Raw genomic sequence first — 25,765 nt, 5'->3', positions numbered from 1 at the left:
AAGTGAGCGCGCCCTTGGGAGAGCACCTTGAGTTTGGCCGGGTACAGGAGCATATATTGTAGCTTCATGTCCCGAAGTTTCTGCTTGACGCCCAGGTAGGACTTCCGTTGCTCCTGCACCTGCTGAGTATAGTCGGGGTAGATGGAAACACGACTATTTTCAATGGTGATGGACTCCATTTCTCTCGCGGCCCGTAGAATACAATCGCGATCTTTATAATTTAGAATCTTTGCAATGATGGCTCTAGGTGACTCGCCCGGGCGTGGAGGGGGAACCAGGGCCCTGTGTGCCCTCTCAACAACAAAGACACTGGACAGTCCGGTCGGGCATAGCTGGGTACGGATCCATGTCTCCAAGAAGCGTTCAGCGTTGCCCGCCTCAAGGCGCTCCGGCACGCCTAGGACCCTGATGTTGCTCCGACGGGCCCTGCCTTCCGCATCCTCCGCCCTCCTCTCCAGTGCACGGGTAGTGGACGTCAGGTGCGCGACCGATTTCTGCAGGGAGGCCACTTCCGTTTGCAGTTGGGCAATATTGCCCTCCGCGTCTGAGACCTTGTCTGCCACCTTACGGAGGTCCGTCCGGAGGAGATTTACGTCTATCGACACCGTCTCGATCTGCCTCTCCAAGGCAGAATGGGATCCCTGGATCGCCTTCAGGATCTCTGCCCGGGAAGGTTCATGCGGTCCATCGCCCCCATCGTCCGGTCCCGTCTGCCGCGTGATCCTCTGCGATGGCAGTCTTGGGGTGGTATACTGCACGATGGTGTTGGGTTGGGAGGATTTCGCATTCCTGTCCTTGCGGGTCGTCATCCTGGGGGGCAGATCGGGAGCCCCCACGGGGCGCCTCAGCTAGGATTCACCCGGTCCCTCCGGGTAGGCACAGGTCCCAACAGCAGGGCGAAGGCGGGAGGACCGGCGGAGAGGACAATGCAGCAGGGCGTACCGGGCAATCCGATCGAGGGCAGCCAACCAATCAGTTCCCCCGCCAACTAGTGCACCCGGGACGAGCCCCCTCACCATCCAGGAGCAACAGAACAATCTTCAAGCCTCTAGGGGCAAGGCGCAACGTGGGCCGGGGGTATCACAGTCTGTATCCCGCTGCTGCGTAGGAAGGAAGGCGCCCCGGCTCTCAGGCAATGTCGTGTATACCAGGGGGGCTCCAAGCCACCCACGTCCCCCGGAGCCCAACCCCTCAGGCCGCCGCAGGTCCCAGCGCCACCACAGGCTCCACGTGGAAGGGCCGCCGTAGTTCACTGTCCCGGGGAAGGGACGGAGGCCGCAATCCCCACAGCTGCAGCAAAACCAGGAGGGGCAGCCTGTGCAGGTCGCACCGGCACTCAGTGCGGGGACGGGCTCCAAAGGCCAACAGATGCGGCAATAACAGTGAGAAGCCCTTGGTGGCCGCACCGCCTCAGCCCTCCAACAGTCCTGCAGAGCCCCAGGGACCAGGGAAACACTCACCCGGGGCTGCGCTCCACAGCCGGAGCTCCGGTACAGCAGAGGATCGGAGGGGGGAGGGGCGGGTGCTGCAACCCCTCACACGGGTCCGCGGAGATCACCGGACCCCAGATCAGCCTTCCACTAGTCGCCCCGGGCGCTCGCCACCATCTCCAGCAATCGAGGGGCCAGCAGCGGACGCGGTCAGCCCCGGAGCAGGAGATCGCCTTCACCGCCAGTCTCACACGCAGGCCCAGTCCGCGGACTCGCGTAGAACCAGGCGGAGCCCTCAGAGCGCCGCTTCGATCTCCGGCGGTGTTTTCCGGGGCACCGGAGGCTCTCTCGGCAATGTGGGAGTCCCCAGCGTGGCAGGTGAGGATCCGGACCGTCAGCTCCCCTTTGGAGGGTCCAGCAAGGATCTTGCAGGCAGGATTAGTGGGTCCTCGGACGGAGCTGGTGAAGCTCACGTCCTGTCGGCCATGCTGCTTGGCCACCAACTCCCGACTACTTTCATTTTTAATCTTACAACAATTATGATCCATGAAAAGAAAATCGGCTAAAATAGGACGAATGTCATCTGATTCAATTGTTTCCTGCTGCTATAACCTGAAATGGTATGAAAAATGGCTACGGGTTGGTGCGAAGATTGGACCCTGCTGTGTTCAGAAGCCTTTGGTCTATGGGGACCGTTGTGCTCTTCACTCCAGGTGTGGTTGTTGCGTTTCTAGAGTTTTGATGTGACAGCGCATATAAGTTTTCACCTATTCTCCCACAGCGGCAAAGCAAGACCTTGGTAAGTGTGACAACAAGGAATCCCGCGGGCTGTTTTTTTTTCCTTTTTTTTTCCCGAGACCATACTTCCAATGTTCAAAGGGAAACTACATGTTCGAGGCATATGGGCTGCAGATGGTACATTTATGAATAGATCGCCATCTGTTGGGCTCGGATGATTGCACTTGTTTTTCTCTTGGGGAAGTCTTTTGTCGTCACAAGACTAATGACTCCTCCTTTGGGTGCTAGTGCGCATGGGCATCGGCTCCATCCTTAGATTGTTTTTTTCCGCCATCAGGTTCGGAGGTGGATCGAAGCGCTCCGGATCGACTTCGAGAAAAAAGTGTTATTTCGGCGCATATTCCCTTTCCAATTCGACGGTATTGTTATCGAACGCAAGTTCATTTCCATTTCGACGCTTTCGACGTCAACAACAAAATTTACAACTTCTTCGTCGACGAGACCGGGAGGCCTATCTCAACGTAGTCCAGCCCGGAGTCAATGGAAAGGACTCCATTCAAGAGATGTCCAACGTGTGGTGCTAAGTTCCCACACGAGGTGTGCAATCTCTGCCTATCACCTGAACACGAATCCAGGGACTGTGAAGCCTGCAGAGCGTTCTCCTCAAAGTCGACTATTAGAAACCGTCGAGCCCGAAGACACGAGGTGTCGAAGGCAATCCCGGAGCTGTTCGAGGCTCAGCACCCCGAAGAAGAAAAAGATGACGAGTCTGGGTCGGAAGTGGACGAGTCTGATGTTGAAGAAATCGACGCTCATCAAACCGTGAGCGACGATGTCCCCTTACCAAAAAACCGACCCTGTTTGGTGTCGACCCCGCCTTCGAGCCCGGTCAGACTACCGAAAAAAGTTTGACGCCCTGCCTTCGGGCCCGGCAACAAAACCGAAACACTCGGCCTCCCACCATGTCGGATCCGAGAAGAGGTCGACATCGACACTGAAGCTCCATACAAAGGAAGGCTTGCAATCGAAACATTCCATGTCGAAACCGAAACATGCTTCAACGTCAGACTTACTCGACACCGAAAAAATCGGAATCGAGCAAATTCTCGGTGCCGAAAACACAGAACACTGACGATCAGAAGCAAAGGCACCTTTCGGAACCAAAAACTTTGGTACCGACACAGGAGCATCAGACAGATCCAAAACAAAAGACTTTGTTTATCGATCCGCAAACTAGCAAAGTGGTGATAAAATTACCTAAAAAGAGGAAGAATGAACAGTTGGACGACAAAGCTCTTCCTCCTAAAAAGAGAACAATGGGGACAAATACAACTCCTCCCCTTTCTCCTCAACCTAGAGACACTTCTCCTCTTCCTCACACTATGCTAGCTATTCCTCCACCTTCTACACCAAGACCATTTACACCTCAAACAGATGTAGAGAGTGATACAGGGGATGGAGAACTTCATGGGGATGACGACACTGCCCCAGATGAAGCAGACCCATGGAAGAATTATAACGCAGGGTCAGATAACTACCCCAAACTAAATCCCTCAAAAACTTCACCACCTGATGATAATACAGGTTTTGCACAGTTAATTAATAGGGCAGCAAAATACCACAAGGTAGACCTACACACGGAACCTCAAATAGAGGATTTCCTTTTAGAAACACTACCTGCTGCACAAAGAACATCAGGAACACTACCAATGCTTAAGGGCCTTCTCAATCACCCATCAGACATATTCAAAGACCCTGTGAGGGCTAAGGTATTAAACCCAAGAATTGATAAAAAAATATAAGGCAGCCCCAAAGGACCCAATATTTATCAAAGGACAGGTACCTCTGGACTCGCTAGTAGTCACAAACGCTCGTAAGAGAGCAAACTCATTCTCTACAGGAGAAACTCCTCCTGACAAAGAGTCCAAGTTAATAGATGCCTCTGGCAAGAGTAGCATCCCAAGCGACAAACAGCTGGCGCATAGCTAATACACAAGCGCTACTTGCACGCTATGATAGAGCTCATTATCATGAGTTAAAAAAACTCATTACACATCTCCCTAAGGAACATCAAAAAAGGGCAGTCCAGCTCATACAAGAAGGGAAGATAATAACTAACTCTTCCCAAGTGCGCCTTAGACGCAGCAGACACTGCAGCAAGATCCATCAACACCAGTATCATGTTAAGGAGACATGCATGAGAGTCTCAGGGTTCAAACAAGAAGTACAAATATCCTTATTGAACCAGCCTTTTGATGAAAAAACACTTTTCGGCTCGGGTACCGATGAGCGTTAGAAAAGATGAAATCTAAATGCTAAATCAATGGGAGCATTGCAACAGCCAACTCAAAGGGGTTCCTTTCGTAGGTCCACCTATAGAGGCGGGTCAAAGGAAACCGGCACAAGCCAGCAATAATATACCTCTTTTACACCAACATCACCCAGAGGTAATTCAAGAGGCAGTTACAGAGGTAACAACAAGGGTAGAGGTCACGGAAATAACAACAACCGCAACTCCCCAACCCCAAAACAGTGACTTCATACAGCTCCCCCCAGACCATATAACACCGGTCGGGGGACGTCTATCACAGTTCCTACCTGTCTGGGAAAACATCACATCAGACAGGTGGGTGAGACAAATTATCCAACATGGTTATTGCCTAGAACTCACAGCTACCCCACCAAACATCCCTCCCCAACAGCGTCCAATGAGTCAAGATCATCTAACATTGTTAAAACAGGAAGTACTATCACTGCTACAAAAGCATGCTATAGAGAAGGTTCCGCAACATAAACAAGCAACAGGGGTATACTCTTTATACTTCCTAATTCCCAAAAAAGACAGGTCTCTAAGGCCAATACTAGACCTCGGACCTCTCATTGCATACATAAATTCGAAACCTTTCCACATGGTCACGCTCCAACAAGTACTTCCTTTACTGAAGAAAGGGGACTTTCTTTCTACACTGGATCTAAAAGGCGCTTACTTTAACATCCCAATTCACAAAGCCCACAGGAAATATCTCAGGTTTGTTGTAGAAGGACAACATTATTAGTTCAAAGTCCTTCCGTTTGGGGTCACAACAGCACCAAGGGTGTTCACAAAATGCCTAGCAGTGGTTGCAGCGCACCTAAGAAGACAACAAATACATGTCTTCCCTTACTTGGACAATTGGCTAATAAAAGCCAAATCACAAGAAGAATTTCTTCAAAACACACAAGACCATTCAGTTGCTGCACCAGCTAGGGTTTACGGTGAACTACACAAAATCCCGTTGCACAACCAAACAAAGTTCAACAATATCTAGGGGCTACTATAGACACAGAAGAAGCCAAAGTATACCCCAATCCAATCAGGATCCAAACAATGCTCACGTTGATCCAAAGATTTCAACCACAACACTCACTAACAGCTCGAGTGTTCATGCAGCTGCTGGGATGATGTCCTCCTGCATACTGCTAATACCATATGCCAGACTACAAATGCGTCCGCTGCAAGAATGTCTAGCAACACAGTGGAATCAGGCTTAAGGTCAGATTACAGATCTGGTGTTGGTAGACGACCGCACACCTCGCTCTCTGAAGTGGTGGAACACAACAAACATTTCCAAGGGGCGGACATTCCTAGAACCGATTCCACAGGTGATACTAACAGCGGATGCATTGCTCACTGGATGGGGAGCGCATATGGAGAAATATACAGTGCAGGGAAGATGGGGTCAACAGCAAAAAAGACCACATCAATTATCTAGAACTACTAGCAGTGTTTCTAGCATTAAAAGCTTTTCAAATGGAGATTCTCAACAAAGCAGTCCTGATCAGAACAGACAACATGACAGCAATGTATTATATTCAAAAAACAGGGGGGGACACACTCTCTCCAACTATCCAGACTAGCGCAGGACATTTGGAGATGGGCCATTCCTCAAAACATCTATCTGTTAGCCGAACACCTACCAGGAGTTCAAAATCAGATAGCAGACATCTTAAGCAGAGAGTCAGAACAAATACACGAATGGGAACTGCACGACCAAATACTGCAGCCATTCTTCCAAAGATGGGGACAATCAGAGATAGATCTCTTTGCCACTCATCAGAACGCAAAATTCCAAACCTTCGCATCCAGGTACCCACACCACCTGTCGCAGGGCAATGCGTTATGGATAAATTGGTCCAAAAAATTTGCATACGCTTTTCCCCCTCTCCCACTAATTCCATTAGTGGTTCGAAAACTGCCACAACATTCGATGACAATGATACTAGTAGCACCCACGTGGGCACGACAGCCGTGGTTCACCACGCTATTGCAACTCTCACAGGTGCCACATCAAAAGTTAAGAATATTACCCATGGGGGGAGGAGCCAAGCAGGCATTCGATATGGCCGCATAGTCGCTCGGCTCCATGAGCCCTTTCGCCCCACACGTATATCCTGGCGTTTATCCTGAGCCAAGAAGGCGTGCTTTAATAGGAGAAGGCGAACGAGCACTTACCGTCTGCTGCTGAGGCTCCTGCGTGCGGCAGGCCCTGAGAACTGTCCCCGACTGCCCTGCGGCCCACATGGTGATGAGACCGGGGCGTTGACCTGGACGTGCATCCGGTCGCGACCGTAACAACAACGGCCGTTGGTGGCGGTGAGGAGCCGGCCGGAGGGTGCCGTTGACTTGAAGGGCCGCTGATAGCGGTGAAGGCCCGGTCCACTTGGCAGTGACCCTTGAGGGGCAGTGTGGCGAAACAGGATCGGAGGGGGCGCATGGCTCCTGCCCCCTCCCCAAACTCTTTGCCCGGGCATAACTCACCCAGCACCTTGCACTTTGCACTAGCGGCGGATAGCTGTTGGAATTGATTGAAAATTTTAACTGTGTTCACCTTTATTGTTATTTTGCACTGCGTGGGTTGCTGAGAGTCACATTTGAGCCTCAGTTAAGCTGTCAGTCGTCTGCGCTCGATATTCCAGCCTGCCTGCCCCGGTCCGACTCGGTAGCCAATACCGTAGTGCGGAGGGCGGGGCAGGCAAGAGCCAGACACCCACAGGAAGTTGAGCAGGCAGCGTTCTAGCTGTTCACTTCTGAGGGCTATTTAGGCGGCGAGGAGGCACGGATCATTGCGGTAAGGGACGAGGTGGCAGCTTGTCCTGACCCCGCTTGGCGCCTGCAAGCTACTTAGAGCGGATGCTCTGTAAAATTATTGCTGATCCAGTACTTGAAGATTTTAACGCTTAATTTTAAAATTGATTACTAATTTTAACAACATCATCTTAACTCACCCAGCACCTTGCACTTTGCACTAGCGGCGGATAGCTGTTGGAATTGATTGAAAATTTTAACTGTGTTCACCTTTATTGTTATTTTGCACTGCGTGGGTTGCTGAGAGTCACATTTGAGCCTCAGTTAAGCTGTCAGTCGTCTGCGCTCGATATTCCAGCCTGCCCGCCCCGGTCCGACTCGGTAGCCAATACCGTAGTGCGGAGGGCGGGGCAGGCAAGAGCCAGACACCCACAGGAAGTCGAGCAGGCAGCGTTCTAGCTGTTCACTTCTGAGGGCTATTTAGCCCCTCGTCGGGCCTAGCGCGCAGCGATTGCGCGCAGCAGGGCGCCCTTGTCGGCGCCTAAGACAAGCCAAAGACCTGCCCGTCTGCGCCCGTCCGCGCCAGAACGGCGCCAGGGGCCATGTCCAGATATCCAGCCCCACAGAGTTCTATAAGGTATGCCGCCGCGGACTTGCTGGCCTTGCAACCAGCCTCGTCACCATGCCGCGAGAATGAGAACTGGACATATCCGGATGGTCCTTTCTCCTGCAAACTATGTCATTACCAAGCTAATACTTCACCCCTTCTAGATCTCAATACTCCCATAGCTAGTAAACATAAAAACACATTTCAATGTTTGCTGCTAAATGTCCGGTCCTTGCCTAAAAACCAAGTTCAGATATGGGATTTACTTCACTCATCCCAGCCAGACCTATGTTTCCTGACAGAAACATGGCTCAAACCCCACACTACTCCATCCATTACCATCGCTATCCCCTCAGGATACAAGCTATTAAATATGGACCGCCCTATCAAGACAGGTGGCGGACTAGCGATTATTCACAAGGAACATCTGAAAGTCACTATTATAGAGAAACAATGCAGCTCCAGTCTGGAATTTATGTCTTTCAGGATTAACATCTCTTCCAGATTAGCTATGAAAGGGGCACTAATATACCGCCCACCAGGACCCAATGCTGGGTTCTCCCTCTCCCTCATGGAATTATTGGCACCCTACATGAGAGCCAAGGAAAACTTTATCCTTCTCGGCGATTTCAATACTCACATAGACAAACCAGAACTAAGTGAAACTAAAGCCTTGCTTGCTGATATGTCCGCTCTAGGGCTCCAACTCCATAATTCCGACCCAACCCATGAAGGGGGACATTTACTAGACTTACTTTTCTCTAACTGTCCCACCCTGTCCGGCATAGTCACCTCTCAGCTGGACTGGACAGACCACCATCTATTAGAATTTGATCTTCCAATAGCTATCAAACCTCCACCCCAAAAAACTCTTCCCCCCCTATATGGCGGCGTCAGTGGCATAAAGTCACCGCTGAAGGACTACAGAAGGTTTGGGAAAATCCCTTATCCCTCACAACTGACAATGTAGAAGATACTCTATCCAGCTTCAAGGAATCTCTTTTGAAAGCCTTAGACAAAGTAGCCCCGCTAAAACTTCACAAACAATTCCCCACTCACAAAAAGGAAAAATGGTACACCGATACCTTAAGAACTGAGAAACAAGGGTGTAGAAGGTTGGAGAAAAAGTGGCGGAGGTCGCATCTCCTAGAAGATAAGAATGCCTACTTAAAAGCACAATCCAAATACTACAAAAACATCAAAACAGCGCGCAAATTTAGCCTGGCCCAGCAGATATCGGAGGCTGGTAACTCCTCAAAGGAATTATATAAGATTCTCGAATCCTTTGTGAAACCTACAGCATGTGTTAGCGTAGATGATTTCTCACTGCCACTTTGTGAAGAGATATCTCTGTTTTTCGAGAATAAAATCAACCTCATTTACGACAAAATCCTGAACAACACCTCAACCAATATTTGCAGCCCCATCCCCACTGTTAGCTCCGCTCACTCCACCTTTCAACAAAAAACAACATCATTACTCTCCTTTCCCCCTATATCCGACACTGATCTCCACCATCTAACTAACCACATAAAATCCGGTTCCCCCAACGACCTTATACCTGCAAGAATGATGGCTCCTCTCATCTCATTTCTTGGCCCACTCTTACAAATTATAATAAATCAATCCCTCGGTGAAGGACGGGTGCCTTCCGAGTGGAAACAAGCAGTTGTAAATCCAATTCGGAAAAACACCACTCTGCCCTGGTCTGATTTATCTAACCTCAGGCCTATCTCCCTCCTACCCTATCTTGGTAAACTTACAGAGAAGCATGTGAATACCCACCTGTCTAATTACATCGAGGCAGCGGAGGGCCTGGACCCTTCTCAATCTGGTTTCAGGCCCAACCACAGCACTGAATCAGCCCTCCTCTCCGTGACCGACAACATCAGGATGTCACTGGACAGGGGGGAATCAGTGATTCTAGTGCTGTTGGACTTGTCCGCTGCCTTCGACACGGTATCACATGCTCTCATTCTCGAAAGACTAAGTAACGTAGGGGGTAGGAGGAACAGCTCTATCGTGGCTGCACAGCTTTCTTTCTGATCGAACCCAAGGTGTCAGACTGGGCTCCCATTCATCACCATCAAGAAAGCTAACTAAGGGTGTGCCACAGGGCTCGTGTCTCAGCCCTACGCTGTTTAACATTTACGTGGCCCCCTTAGCTAATTTGATAAGATCTTTTGGATTTACTCCTGTATCATACGCTGACGACACCCAGCTGCTTTTCCCCTTCCAAACCCTCACGCCGGCAACTCAATCATCATTTGCCAGTGGGATGAGGGCGGTAGCACATTGGATGGCTCAAAATTTTTTACAATGTAATGTATCCAAAACCGAGGTTATGCTGTTTGGAGGGGCCACTCTTCTCTGGTCCCCAGATTGGTGGCCTCTGGAACTTGGCCCCATCCCTAAGCCCAAACAGCAAAAAATCTAGGTGTTAAACTTGACCAAGCGCTCCTTCTAAAAGAGCACACCACGCAAGTGGTAGGTGCCTGCCTCCATGTGGTGGGGCTTCTGAGACGAGCCTTCCCGTTTCTACCCCCTAACCATAGGAAGACTCTCATCCAGACCCTTATCATAAGCAGAATGGATTACTGCAATGGTTTATGCATCTCAGCTAATGAAGCACAGGTGAACAAACTCCAGGTCGTACAGAATACGGCGGCCAGACTGGCCCTTAACGCCCCCCCCAGAACACCGTCCAGTCCCTTACTTCACCAACTCCATTGGCTACCCGTAAAGCAGCGCATCAAATTCAAAATATGCAACGTTATACACAGATGCCTGTTTAGCACAAGCCCCAGCTATCTAAAAGAAACATTTCTGCCCTACATCCCTGCCCGCACACTACGGTCCAGCAACCTTCTCTTGCTTCAGGTCCCAAAAATCAGAAGGGCCAGACAGGGTGGTCGAGCACTGTCCTACAGAGGGCCAATTCTTTGGAACTCCCTGCCTACTGAACTAAAACAAATTAGGAGCCTGGAATTATTTAGAAAGAATCTAAAAACCTACCTGTTTACCATGCTTTAAAATTTCTCAGGTTTCTCTTCCTCAGCTCTAATCCCTGCAGGAACCCTCTAATATGCGAGCACCAGCGCAGAGATATCCCTTCGGGAATTTATTCATGCGCTTAATAAGCAAATAAATAAATAAAATAATAAATAAATAAATAACCAAGGATTGCCCCAGATATAGGCGGGCGACTCCCGGGGTGCGGCAGGGATTTTAGCCTTTTGGTGACTCTCACCCGGGAGCCCGCCTCACAGTTTTGAGCCCCGGTGGTGCATCCGGTGGCGTCCCGCATTGGGGCCTGGTCCCTGAGTGAGGTGAAGAGGGACGGGGCCAAATTGACTAAGATGGCGGCTGGTGCCCTCCTCTACTGTCCATGTCCATGTCGGACGGCTGTCACACGGATGGGGCCGGGATGCTTGCAACGTACGCAGGAGCCCAAATCAAAGGACGTATTGGCTGCCCTAACGGTTTTGCACGAGACCCTGATTTGTCATGCTCGGGACCTGGGTAGAAGAATGGCCGCCATTGCTGTCTCGCCGTCTCTAGCGGCCACGGTCCGATCCCAAGGGACTGCCGATGAACCCGCAGTTAGGTCCACGGAGGAAGTCCCAGCTCCGCCTAGGTACCGAGAGCCGCTGAAAGACTCGGTTCCCGTGGCCGATCGGGCCGACATGGTTCTACATGTGGGTGTCTCTTTGGGACACATGTTCAACTGGCGGCTGGGGATGAAACGCTATTTTCCTTATTGGACTGTCCCAGCTATGTCGTGGCGCTTGCCGGACTGTGTGACTCTCCTTTCCTGGATGGTAATACTGTGTGTGAACTTTGGAAGTTCCTGGGGTCAACGTCGATATTACCGGATCTCCGCTGTCGATACTTGGATGGGTTTGGATTGTTGTACATTCCTATGGCTACGCTCCGACCTGACCCGCCCAGACCGTTTGGACCTTCCGGGCTGTTCTGTAAACCGATTGACGAGTGGACTTCTGGCGGTAACATTGCCAGACAGGGTCAGGGATGATGTGGTTCAGTCTATTGGCTTTATTGTTGACAGACGGTGCAGTGGGTATGTTTGACCGGGATTTCATCGCTGTTGTGGCCGGGACTTGATGTTCTTCATTACTGTACTACTTTGTTTCTGGGATTTTCCTGGGAGTAGGGGTGAAAGGCGGGGTCGGGCGGCAAGACCGAGGGCCCTCCTCCGCTTATCCTTTTTCTGACTTTTCTCTCTTTTCTATATTTCGGGTCTCTATTAGGGCGACAGGCACGCTGCTGGGGGGGGGGGGGGAGGCCATGGCCTTCTGCGGGTGTGCAGGGTGGGGGGTTGGGGGTGGGCGTTCGTTCGGTATTTGTTTCTATGGCCCTTTAGTCTTTCTTCTTTTTAGTGTCGTTGTCGTTCATGCAATATGTTTAGTTTTGAGGGGTGGGGTTTAGATTTGCTACGCGCCGGGATTATGCCTGCATTTCTCCTGTCTTGTATATCTTACCCCTGATATTTCCTTCGTATCTGTACTGTTTGTAGATATTCTGATTCGCGCGCAGTGTTGTAGGACTGTGTGAGACACCTTTTTTTAGTTCCTTATTTGAAAATGAACCTCTCAAATCCTGATTTCAAGTTTGTGCATCTGATTACACGATCTGTTCTGGTATTTTTATGACCCCGGATTTCGAACTGCTATAACTTTTTGATATTGCTTGCTGTACTCTTGCTCTGCCAAACAATTGAACCTAGTGATCTGGCTCCTGAGGTCATAGAATTTGGATACTTAAATTTACCTTCAAACTGTATGGAAATCATTAAGCAAGCAAGACGTCCTACCACCAGAGCATGCTATGCAGCAAAGTGGAAAAGGTTTGCTGTATACTGTAACAGTAACAACATCAACCCTCTGGACGCATCCACTAAAGAGATTATTTGCTATTTACTACACTTACAGCAATGTAACCTTGCTTACACCTCTATTAGAGTACATCTTGCAGCTATAGCAGCGTACCTGCAAAACAGGCAACATCTATCCCTGTTTAAAGTGCCAGCAATAAAAGCTTTCATGGAAGGCCTCAAAAGAGTCATTCCATCAAGACTACCGCCTTCCCCCGTCTGGAATCTCAACATAGTACTTACCAGACTAATGAGACCACCTTTCGAACCTATGCATAGGTGTGAAATACAATTCCTTACATGGAAGGTGGCCTTTCTTATAGCCATTACTTCACTCAGAAGAGTAAGTGAATTACAGGCATTCACAATACAAGAACCATTCCTACAGTTGCTCCAGAATAAAGTGGTTCTTAGAACAAAACTATATTCTTGCCTAAAGTAATTTCAGCATTCCACATCAATCAACCAGTGGAACTACCTACCAGTCTTCTTTCTAAAACCACAGACGGCAGCAGAAAGGCCCCTACGTACATTAGTTGTCACAAGGGCAATATTGTACTACATAGAAAGAACACAAACTTTCCGAGAAACCAAACAACTGTTTGTAGCGATTTCTCGAACACATAAGGGCAATCCTATCTCTAAAGCAGGCATTGCCAGATGGATTGTAAAATGTATACAAATGTTACATAAAAGCAAAAAGGACATAAACTGTTCCTCCTAGAGCTCACTGTACATGTAAACTAGGGGCATCTATGGCATTCTTAGGAAACATTCCTCTAGATGTCATATGCAATGCAGCAACCTGGGTTACACCGCATACCTTCACAAAACACTACTGTGTCGATGTGCAGGCAACACAACAGGCTACAGTGGGCCAAGCTGTACTAAAAACTTTATTTCAAACTGTTGCAACAGACACTGGTGACCACCGCTAGGAAGGTAACTGCTGTATAGTCTATTCATAAATGTACCATCTGCAGCCCATATGCCTCGAACGAAATATGCTACTTACCAGTATGCATCTGTTCTTGGCATAGAGGGCTGCAGGGTGGTACATGCCCTCCCAGCCTCCCCGGAAACCTGTGTCTGTTCCAACATTATCTTATTTAGATACACTTACATGGGCATTTCTCTCTGTATTCTATCATACTACTCCATCTAACCCTACTATGGCAAAACAATCTAAGGATGGAGCCGATGCCCATGCGCACTAGCACCCAAAGGAGGAGTCATCAGCCTTGTGACGACAAAAGACTTCTCCAAGCGAAAAACAATTGCAATCATCCGAGCCCAACACCAGATGGCTATCTATTCATAAATGTACCACTCTGCAGCCCTCTATGCCAAGAACAGATGCATACTGATAAGTAGCATATTCCTTTCCAGAATGCAATATACTGTTGGCTATACATGCAGGATGGCTGTAACACGACATGGAGCTACTTGCTGGTGATTTATATGTTCGAGGCATGTGGGCTGCTGAATTCATATCTGTGCCTAGATCGCCGCCTAGTGTTGGGTCCGGATGATTGCATATTGTTGTCCTGGAAGAGTCTCCGAAGTATCACTAGATAGGTGGCTCCTCCCTTGGACTACAGTGCGCATGGGCATCCTCTCCATCCTCAGATTGTATTTTTCCGCCATTGGGTTTGGATGTACTTTCCAGCACTCCAAGTTCGGAATCAGCAAAAACTTTTCTAAGGCCAAAAGGCCTTCGGGTCCGTCGGTATTGTTAAGCGTTCAGCACCGATACACTTCTTGAACATCTGTTGCACTCCGGTCGTCTAATCGGGCCGTTAGGCCTTCTCGACGCCACGTGGACCGACCGTCGATGGAATGAAGTCCATTCAAATACTGCCCGCAGTTCAACTCCAAGTTCCCACACACAGATAGGCATTTGTTGCACACTGGATGCTTATCTCCAGATCACAAGGAAGATAGCTGCCTAGCCTGTGCCCAGTTCCGGTCAAAAAAGACGATCCAGAATTGACTGGCGGCGAGGCAAGAAATGCAGAGGTCTGCACCAGATCCTGATAATATCTTCGACGATGAGGACCTAGTTAACGCCGAAGACTCTGATCAAGACGAAGAACAATACTCTGAGCACGACTCAGATTATTACTACGAAGAGCAAGAACAAATGTCTATCTTGAGGAATACGATCAAGACCTCGTAGCTGTTGAAGACGACTCCGATGACGACGAGGGGCAAACCGTGAGTACACTGCCCCATATAGACACTACACCCATATCAGAGACTCAGGTCGAAGCATTGCCAACAGGCCTTAGCCAAGATCAAAATTCTGGTTCTACAGCCCCGACATACCGCCCGGCTAAGAACATACAAAAAGAGCCTTCTGGGACGTGACATACGACACCAGTTCAACCGAAACTAGTCAACAATACTGTCTTCGGACCGAACCGAAGGTGGCTAAGCCAAGGGGCGTCGACCCTAAGGCCACAGTTTCATTACAACCTTCGAAGCCAAAGAACGCCGAGTCGACCTCAAACAAAAGCTGTTGAGTTGACCCCGAAGTCAAAAACAGTCCAGCTCTAGACCAAAACACGTCGAATCGACCCCCCCCCCAAACAAAAGCACATCGACTTGACCCCCAAGACAAAGCACCTCGAATCGAACAAATCAGGCTCAACTATCAACAAGGGGGAAAAAACAAATCGATGAAAGCAAAAGACCTAAGCACAAAACAAACGTCGGACCGAGTGAAACCAAAGGTGGACCAAAGTAAATCGGTTGAGTCGAAGCCAGTCGATCCGAAAAGGGCCATCGACCCAAAACCGCAGGCTCCAGAAACGCCTCTAACACCTAAAGACACTTCTGAACCGACAAAACCGCTCGGTCCGAAAACAGTGGTGAAGCCTGCCAAAGACATACAACCTACAAAACCAGTCGAAAAACCAACCCAAACGCTAAGATCGGTCGAACCCATTAAAGGCATCGGGCCGAAACGCACCAAACCAAAAGCTACGGCGCCAAGGCCAAAACCTGTGGAAGAAGAGATTATACATCCAGACCCTTCCACAGAAGACCAGTCAAAACTATATATTGACCCAAATACTGGGAAGGTGACTGTTTATACAGAAAAGACCTCTGCCAACTGGAGACTTTCCAAAAATTCCACTAAAGAAAGACTGTGCTACCTCTCCAATACATTTTGAGCCTATCACTCCAGCTATGCCTACTTCATATGCCACAAACTATCATGCACGCTCTGACTACAACCCAGATGAAGATCAGGATGCAGATGTGGGGTTTAATTATCCACAAAACCCATATGTAGACCCCAACTCACAACCACGCGGGGGAGGTGAACCAGACACTGACGGGACTCTGCCCATTACAGACCCTACAGTATACCCAACAAAGCCATCACCCACAGAAGATACAGTGGCTTTTAACTCTCTACTAGATATAGCAGCAACCTACCATAATGTAGAAATGCATTCTGATGCTATTGAAGAAGACTTTCTCTTTGATACACTAACCACATCGGAAAGACATGTATTAACACTCCCCATGTTGAAGGGCGTCTTAAAGCACGCAAACGACATTTTTGAGGACACTGCTAGGGCACGTGTCATAAACCCTAGAATTGAGAAAAAATATAGGGCTGCACCTATAGACCCTACATACATCAAGGGACAGCTACCTCTAGACTCCTTTGTGAATTTGCACGTTTCGTGCGTTAGACTCCACTGACTACTGGAGAGGCTGCCCCTCCAGACAAGAGTCAAAGATCTTAGAGACATCAGGCAAAAGAGGAGCACCCCAGGCAGCAAACTCATGGAGAATAGCCAATACACAGGCCTTGCTGGCCAGGTATGACAGGGCGCACTACGACAGTTTTGGGGAAATTCTCCAACACTTACCTGAGCCTTACAAAAGTCAAGCAGATGAACTCATTCAAGAGGGAAAGCTCATCACAAATGCCTCAATTAAATGTGCCCTAGACGCGGCAGACACAGCTGCCAGATCCATCATCACAAGCGTGCTGCTTAGAAGACACGCATGGCTTTACATATCAGGCTTTAAGAATGAAGTCCAATCCACTATTCTTAATCCGCCCATAAACCCAGATTTTTTGTTTGGTCCAGCAGTTGACTCAATTCTGGACAAAATGAAAAAGGATGCTGAAACAGCAAAATCCATGGGAGCCCTTCAGTCCCAACAACACAGAGGCTCCTTTCGTTGCTCTAATTATAGAGGAGGAGCACGAAGTAATACATCACAGCAATCCTCCACCTACAAAAGTAACACACAATCCACATATAACAAGAACACAAACCGGGGTGGATACAGAGGTAACAATACCAAGGGAAGACGTTGTGGAGGTAATGCAAATAGATCCTCCACTAACACCAAACAGTGACTTCTTGGAACTACCTCAGACCATATAACCACACCGGTCGGGGGAAGACTACAACAATTTCTGCCAGTCTGGTTAAATATCACTACAGACAAGTGGGTCAGGCAAATTATCAACATGGCTATTGCCTCGAACTCACCTCAACACCATCCAACATACCACCCGTGAACAGTCCAATGTCACAGGAACATATAACACTACTACAGCAAGAGGTCATCCGTATGCTGCGAAAGGGGGCCATAGAACCTGTCCCACTACAACATCAAGGAACAGGAGTATACTCCCTATACTTCCTTATTCCAAAGAAGGACGGGTCTCTAAGACCAATATTGGACCTCGGGCCCCTCAACCTGTACATTTTGTCAGAACATTTTCATATGCTCACTCTCCAACAAGTCTTACCATTGCTTCGCCAGGGAGACTTCCTGGCCACTCTAGACCTCAAGGACGCATACTTTCATATACCAATACACCCTGCTCACAGAAAGTATTTAAGGTTCACCATTCAAGGACAGCACTACCAATTCAAAGTCCTACCATTTGGTGTCACAACAGCTTCACAAGTGTTCACCAAATGCCTAGCTACAGTGGCAGCACATCTGAGGAGGCAACACATACATGTGTACCCATATCTGGACGATTGGCTAATACACGCGCCATCAGCCCAGCAATGTGCCAACCACATGTCAAAGACCATTCATCTCCTGCACAGTTTAGGCTTCTCCCTAAACTACCCAAAACCGCATCTGCAACCCTCCCTCGTCCAACAGTACCTGGGAGCGACAATACATACACTGGCAGCAAAAGCATATCCCAACGCAGCACGGATCAACGGAATGCAAACATTGATCCAAAAGTTCAGACCACAACACTCATTACCAGCTCGAGTGTTTATGCAACTAATAGGCATGATGGCCTTGTGCATATTCATAGTCCCTCATGCCAGGCTACATATGCGTCCGCTCCAAGAGTGCCTAGCAAGGCAGTGGAATCGGGCTCCAGGGCGATTACAGGACCTAGTGTTGGTGACCAGTCGAGCATACAACTCTCTGCATTGGTGGAATCCACAAAACCTTTGCAAATGGCGACTGTTCCAAGAGCCTGTCCCACAAATAGTGTTAACCGCGGACGCATCCCTACTAGGGTGGGGAGACCATGTCCTAAATTACAGTCCAAGGACTCTGGACTGTACAACAAAAGAAGATGCACATCAACCTTTTGGAATTGATGGCAATCTTTCTAGCCCTAAAAGCGTTCAAGACTCACTTATGCAACAAAGCTGTGTTGATCCGGACGGACAACATGACAGTTATGTATTATATTCAAAAACAGGGAGTTACACACTCACCACAGCTGTCACACCTATCTCAAACAATGTGGAAATGGGCCATTCAGAGGAACATGTTTCTCATGGCAGAGCACCTCCCCGGCAAGGACAATCGAGTAGCCGACCTGCTCAGCAGGCACAGCCAACAGATGCACGAATGGGAAATTCACCCCAAAGTGCTCCAACCATTCTTCCGGAAGTGGGGACACCCGGAGATCTGTTTGCCACAAGCGAAAACGCTAAATGCCAGTACTTTGCCGCCAGGTTCCCACAACCACAGTCGCAAGGCAATGCGATATGGATGAACTGGTCAGGCAACTTTTGCGTACGCTTTCCCTCAGTTCCATTAATACCGCAAGTGGCACGCAAACTGCGCCAACATTCACTGACGCTAATCCTAGTTGCTCCCACATGGGCGAGACAACCATGGTACACAACGTTCCTAGAACGGTCAGTGGTGCCTCATCAAAGACTGAGACTCACACCCAATCTTTTAACTCGGAGCCATGGAGAAATCCAACACCCAGATCCGCAACCGCTGAACCTGGCGATCTGGCTCCTGAAATCATTGTTTGGATACCTGAATTTGCCCCCAGACTTTATGAATATTATCAAAGAGGCAAGAAAACACACTACCAGAGCATGTTATGCAGCTAAGTGGAAACGTTTCGTCATTTACTGCAGTAAGAATGATATAAACCCACTTGATGCTTCTACTCAAAACATCATTTGCTATCTCTTGCACCTACGTTGCAATTTAGCCAACTCATCCATCAGGATACATTTAGCTGCGTTAGCAGCATATCTTCAAAACAGGCAACACCTTTCACTATTTAGGGTGCCAGCAATTAAAGCTTTCATGGAAGGACTTGAAGTCACCCACCTTCACCAGTCTGGAATCTAAACATTTATTTAACCAGACTTATGGGACCACCTTTTGAACCACTACACTCATGCGAACTACAATTTCTTACTTGGAAGGTGGCTTTTCTTTTTGCCATTACTTCACTTCGAAGAGTTAGTGAGCTGCAAGCCCTAACTATTCAAGAACCATTCATTCAAGTACATGCAAATAGAGTAGTTCTCAGAACAAACCATAAATTCATTCCAAAGGTGGTATCCCATTTCCATATAAATCAAACAATACAACTGCCAGTGTTCTTTCAAAACCCACAAACAGTAGCTGAAAGGGCCTTGCATACTCTAGATGTCAAAAGAGCTCTGCTATACTATATAGATGGAACCAAGGCATTTCGAAAGACAAAACAGTTGTTTGTTGCTTTCTCACCGCAACACAAGGACAACCCTATTTCAAAATTGTGTATAGCCAGATGGATCGTTAAGTGCATCCAGATATGTTATTTAAAAGCAAAATGCACCTTAACATTTCCCCCTAGGGCGCATTCCACACGGAAGCTAGGGGCATCCATGGCTTTCCTGGGTAATATTCCTTTACACGAAATTTGTAGAGCAGCCACATGGACAACAACACATACATTTACAAAACACTATTGTGTAGATGTACATTCAAAACAGCAAGCTGCTATAGGACAGACTGTTATCAAAACTCTTTTTTTCAGACTGCTGCAGCTGACACAGGTAGCCACCGCTAAGGGAGATACTGCTATACATTCTATGCACAGATATGAATTCAGCAGCCCACATGTCTCAAACGGAATATGCTACTTACCAGTATGCATCTGTTCTTGGCATGTAGGGCTGCTGCCATTCATATCGCCCACCCACCTCCCAGGTGCCTGTCGCAGCTGCAGCATTCACTCTTTGCATGGACATCTTACTGTACTATACTCCATCTCTGCCACAATGGCGAAAAACAATCTGAGGATGTAGAGGATGCCCATGCGCACTGTTGTCCCAGGGAGGAGCCACCTATCTCGTGATACTTTGAAGACTCTTCCAGGACAACAATATTCAATCATCCGGACCCAACACTAGGCGGCGATCTATGCACAGATATGAATGTCAGCAGCCCTACATGCCAAGAACAGATGCATACTGGTAAGTAGCATATTCCATTCTGCTGATTAAAGGGCAGATTTAGTCTTTGGCTCTCATTATGAGCGGCCAGACGATTTTGACGTTCGTGATTGCCACGCTCGCGGCTCGCCACTTCAACATGGTTTGTGTGTTGGCACTAAACGCGCGCACGACTGACTCACCCGGCACAGCATTTAGCCCTGCCTCTTGTTGAGTAGGTGGCTTCACATGGACGGAACAAGCGATGCTGATTATTTATGGAGTATGCATATAGGAAATGGTGTTGTCGATCCAGCCTTGTCTGTATGCGTGTCTAAGAGCCCGGGCAGGAAGAAGGGTCTCGCAGCCCTGTTGAATGAGATTAGTGTTGGGAAGTAGCTCACTCATCAAAGTGAAGTAAGCCCAGCTTTGCTACGCAGCAGTTTCTGTAGGGCAACCTGTGGTTTGAGCCACCCGGTCTCTACTGCTTCAAGTCGCGTTACTAACCTCTCAGAGTCTGCCTGTCCTCTGGTTCGCTGGTGTGCCATCTAATCTCCTCAGATTCCTGCGGGCTCTCTTTGCAGCTGTGACTGCTGTCAGTACGATCGACACCTGTGGCGAGAGGCTGCCCAAGGAGATTACCTGCTGAGAGAGGTCTCCAAGTGACACCCATGCAGCGATGTGGTCTTCACTCCTTCCACAGCTTGGCCACTAGCTGAAGCCTTAAGCACGAGTTTGGGTTTTTGGGGCGGGTCCTTTCTGGTGTCAGACCCGGTAGTAATTACAAGCATCGATCTCTTGTCTTTATGGGGCCATGTGTTTCTAATTAGAAAGGCCCTATAAAGATAAGAAACTGCACAAACCTATACAGACACATCAGACCGCTGCACCAACTCCGCACACACCCCACCCAATCCCAGGTAGATATACTGCCACCGGCTCCTGATTTGCTCTTAACAAGATTCTTTCAATTTATGGGTTAATTTTCCCTTACTCTGAAGGAGAAACATAACCTTTTTGGCTACTGGAAGAAGCTGTGAGAGGGTAAACTAAATTTTATTATGTGGGTTGATTTCATTCCCAGGACATTCTAGGGATGTTGAGGTAGACCACAAAGCACAATCATTTTATTAAGGTCACTGTGTTCTGGTTTTAACTGATAAGCAGCAAGCAACTGAAGATCCTTGTTCTGATAGTATGATTTGATTTTCAGGACTCTTTATTTTCTTCAGCCTCCCCCACCCCACTTCCTCTCCATATGAGGTTGAGATTAAACATGTGAACTGCTGAGGAATGAATGAACATCCAGGACTTTGTACAAAATAAAACCTAGTTAAGTTACCATAAGTGGGAATTAAGGAACTAAGACTCTTTATTATATCTTCTCTGATAATTTAAGGGAATTCTGCTGTAAAATGAAACTGACCATTTTTATATTGTCCACATTGTTAACGCAAAATGTGTATCTTGGTTATAAGCAATGTTGCACCTTTTGGAACTGGCTTAAAATACATTCTAGACACACACATTTTACAAAACTGTGTCTTATGAAATCTTGGTCAGCTTGGTAAAGCAATCATGACCATTCTTTTGTCTGATTCACATCTGCCATTCATTGCACTCATTATTCCGTCACGTTATACACTATGGATAGCTTTCTGTTGAACTTGGTGTCAAACTTTAAATGAACTTATTTAATAACTTAGTGTTGCTTAATCTTGATCTGTTTTAGAATGGGGATGTATGCATTTCAATTCTTCACCCACCTGTAGATGATCCGCAAAGTGGAGAACTGCCATCCGAGAGGTGGAACCCTACACAGAATGTCAGGTACTATTGTCATTTTGTCTGCTGCACTGTTTCATGGCTGGTGTCTAATTTATAAAATGAATCTAAAGATTGTTTTGTATCTGGCGATCCACCAACCAAGATGGAAACCCTTTCTTACTAACAGGTGTTGCATGGCAAGTTTCAAAGTTATTTTATTTTACTACTAGCAGCCCGTCCCGACGTTGTCCGGGTAAGAATTTCTGCCGGCCAGTAGTATATTGCCTCAGATTCACATTGCACTGCTGATGCACTTAAGAGTGCGCGTTCAGTAGTGTGTGAACTTAGTTTCCCTACTTTAATTTTCCTTGCAATATTATATAGCGCGAACTCGACAACATGGCATGAGCACAATTTACATTACAGAAGAACACATTCATTTGTGGTAGGCACGGGGAGACAAAGATTTGCCTGGAATCACAGGATGTTGAGCTGATGTCGAGATTCGAACGTAGCTCCCCAGCTCTAAAGTTCGCAATTCTAGAACTTGTGGCGGGAGGTGTGTCTAAAACTGTATGTCGGTGCTGGCCATCAATGAGAGACCTGTGCATTTTTCAAATGGGTGGTGAAAAAAATATAGGAGTATGTTGCTGGAGATGTGGGCCGCCGTGCCACCAATGTACTCATCGGGGGAGGGTAAACGCCCATTATTCCGCAACTTTCTTTCCGCATACCATCACTCCGCATACTTTCATTACGAAAGTACCATGACTCCACAATGTCATAACGCATGGCATTAAGTTTTATATGCTTTTACCACGCATACATTTACAATGAAATTCGTTGTAAATGCATGAATGGTAAAAGCATGTTTTTTTTAATGTTTGGATAAGGTAAGTATGGGTATAGGGGTATATGTTTTGGGGTATTAAGTATTTTAAGGGTTCAGATATAGTTTTGGGTTATGGGGTACAGGGGTAGTTTTAGGGATAGGTATGGGTTTTGGGGTATAGGGGTATTTTTAGGGTTCGTGGCTAGGTTTGGGTTTTGGGGTACAGGGGTATTTATAGGGTTCAGGGCTAGGTTTGGGTTTTGGGGTACAGGGGTATTTTTAGGGTTCGTGGCTAGTTTTGGGGTTCAGGGGTTTTTTTAGGGTTCAGTGGTTGGTTTGGGTTTTGGGGTACAGGGATATTTTTAGGGTTCAGGGGTAGGTTTGGGTTTTAAGGTACAGGGGTATTTATATTCAGGGCTAGGTTTGGGTTTTGGGGTACAGGGTATATTTATAAGGTTAAGATGGGTTAGTGTTTAAGGGTGTTGGGGTATTTTAAGGAGTAAGGGTGGGTTATGATTATGGGGTGCAGGGGTATTTAAAGGGAGCCGGCTGGGATTAGCACAGGTTATGAGACATGGCATGAAGGGCGGAACGCACCACACGCCCCCAGCGTTTGTCACGCCCCCAGCACAACGCAGACACGCCCACAAGGGACTACTTTGCTGGCACAGTTCTTTTACCTTTTAAATGTATATGGTGGGCGTCTGCATAGCCTATGTCCTTCTGCTGCAACTGCCCTTTCCAACGCTGTACTGGGTGTTGTGATTGGTGCTGTGGTTCCCGAGATTACCCGCCTCAAAGGTTTGGACTGTCTCTTTATTATATTAGTATAGATTCACTGGACCATACATGTTTCTTTGGGAGAACTTTGCAGTTACCGGAATATTTCCTGAAGCACATTTGTTGCTCCGCCACTAATAGTTTCCAGCAATGTTCAATAGTTACAATTCTCATGGCTTACTATTCCCTTTGCCCAGTATTCGCTGGCCTTCTGCAATATTATGATTGCCCAGACCTTGCACACATGGGTGGGCAGTAAGGAGTGCTTAAATGCCTTTAAATATTTAACGACTCGCACCTGTACAGTTTTGTAATATTGTGCTGGGTACAACTTAAATGCAGAGGTTAAATGAGTTACTTGCCTTTAAGTGCAGTTCTCCAGTATTTGTATCTTTCATAGATTCACATGCTTGAATCATTCCCAGTCGTCGGAGTGGGAGTCCCACCATAATAAGGCATTGTGTATCACTGTAATAGGCTACAATGGCAATGAGCAATTACTTAGATGACCCATCTATGTCCTCCTTTTTTTTTTAATTTTTTAATTTTTTTTTTAAATTAAGGGCTATACTTCAAACCTTACCCATTCAAATCCTTACCCAATCGGGCGATAGCACCCTCTAGAACACCCCAGGAGAGAATGATTCCCTCAGTTTTTCAAGCACAACTGGGAATAAATAATCCAGAGTTATAAGGGGAACCTCTCGGGTGAGGATGGTATGTTTTGTGTGAATCAATGAAAGATACCAATACTGGAGAACTGCAGGTATAGGTAAGTAACTAATTTTCTTCTCTAGTATTGGATCTTTCATAGATTCACATGCTTGAATCGGAATAGCAAGCAGTTTTGTAGTTCAACCTTTGTAAGATTAATGCCCATTGAGGATCCCCATCTGATCAAAAGGGCATTCTGCCACGACCTTGGGAGCGGGTATCAACGGGTGTAAAATTGGGATTTGGTTTTCTAATTAAACGCAAAGAGATCCAGTGCTGGTGCCCCATAATAATTTTTTTGTTCAGTTCTGACTAGTTTAATTCCCACTAGTGACATCCGTCCTTGGCTTTGCTGAGTGTACCTGCCAAGGTGTTGCTTGCGCCCAATACATGCTCGGTTTTGTGAGAAATAGAAGTTGTGATCCAGCACCAGAGCTGTTAGGCTTTCTGGAAGAGTCCTAGCGATCTTGTGCCGCCTTGCTTGTTGACATAATGCATGCTTTTCGTGTGGTCTGTACGTACCAGCACGGATGACCCTGCTATCCTTGGTTGGAACGCTTACAAGGTAAGAAAAATGACTCCGTTCTGAATTGCTGACTACTTTTCTTGGATTTTAGGTCTTGGCGATGAATACCCCAGCCGTCCATTGAGGCATCTGTAGTTATGACTAAGTCGGGTATGTTCGGCAAAAACGTCCGGCCCTTGTAGCAATTGGAGATCTGAGACTACCACAATAGTGTCTTCACCATCATTGGGTTGATATTAATTAGGTAGTCGAAGGTCTCTTCTGTCTGGATCCACTGTTCATTTAGCGGTCTCGTATTCAGACGTGCAAGAGGAACCAGATTTATTGCAGAGGACCTCATTCCCATCAGCTATTGAAACAGACTTTCTTCTAGAAAGTTTGACTGCTAGATATGCTAGTCTTTGTTGTTCGTCCTGCAAGAGATAAGCCTTGTTTTGGATTGTATCGATGTTAGAGCCTAGAAACCGTATCCTCTGTTTCGAAGTAGTTGATGACTTTTGATGGTTGTCAGAGACCCAGCTTGCGAAAGAGTGAGGCAAGCTTTTGTGGCTTTGGACACCCGCAATGGTGTTCGAGCTTTTAGCAGCCAGTCGTCCAGAAATGGAAATTCCTGATGACCTTGCTTTTTGTGTGGCTGCTACCGGAGAAAGGCATTGGGCAAAAATGCAGGGAGCTGAATTGAGACCAGATGGGATAACTCTGAACTGGTAATTGGTACATC

The 25,765-nt window shown here is 47.5% G+C and overlaps 1 protein-coding gene across 1 annotated transcript in view; it reads left to right on the top strand.

Annotated features, from left to right (window-relative positions):
- The window catches only part of UBE2R2 (ubiquitin conjugating enzyme E2 R2), a 205,281-nt gene that overhangs the window by 77,215 nt on the left and 102,301 nt on the right, over positions 1-25,765 (top strand). The window contains exon 3 of the mRNA XM_086960306.1: positions 22,158-22,255. Within this exon, the coding sequence (XP_086816432.1) occupies positions 22,158-22,255 (98 nt within the window). The remainder of the gene's footprint in view (positions 1-22,157; positions 22,256-25,765) is intronic.

The sequence above is a fragment of the Lissotriton vulgaris genome, chromosome 3_1 (assembly GCF_964263255.1).
Source record: "Lissotriton vulgaris chromosome 3_1, aLisVul1.2, whole genome shotgun sequence".
NCBI classification, from domain to species: domain Eukaryota; kingdom Metazoa; phylum Chordata; class Amphibia; order Caudata; family Salamandridae; genus Lissotriton; species Lissotriton vulgaris.
This window is presented reverse-complemented; position numbering and strand designations above follow the sequence as displayed.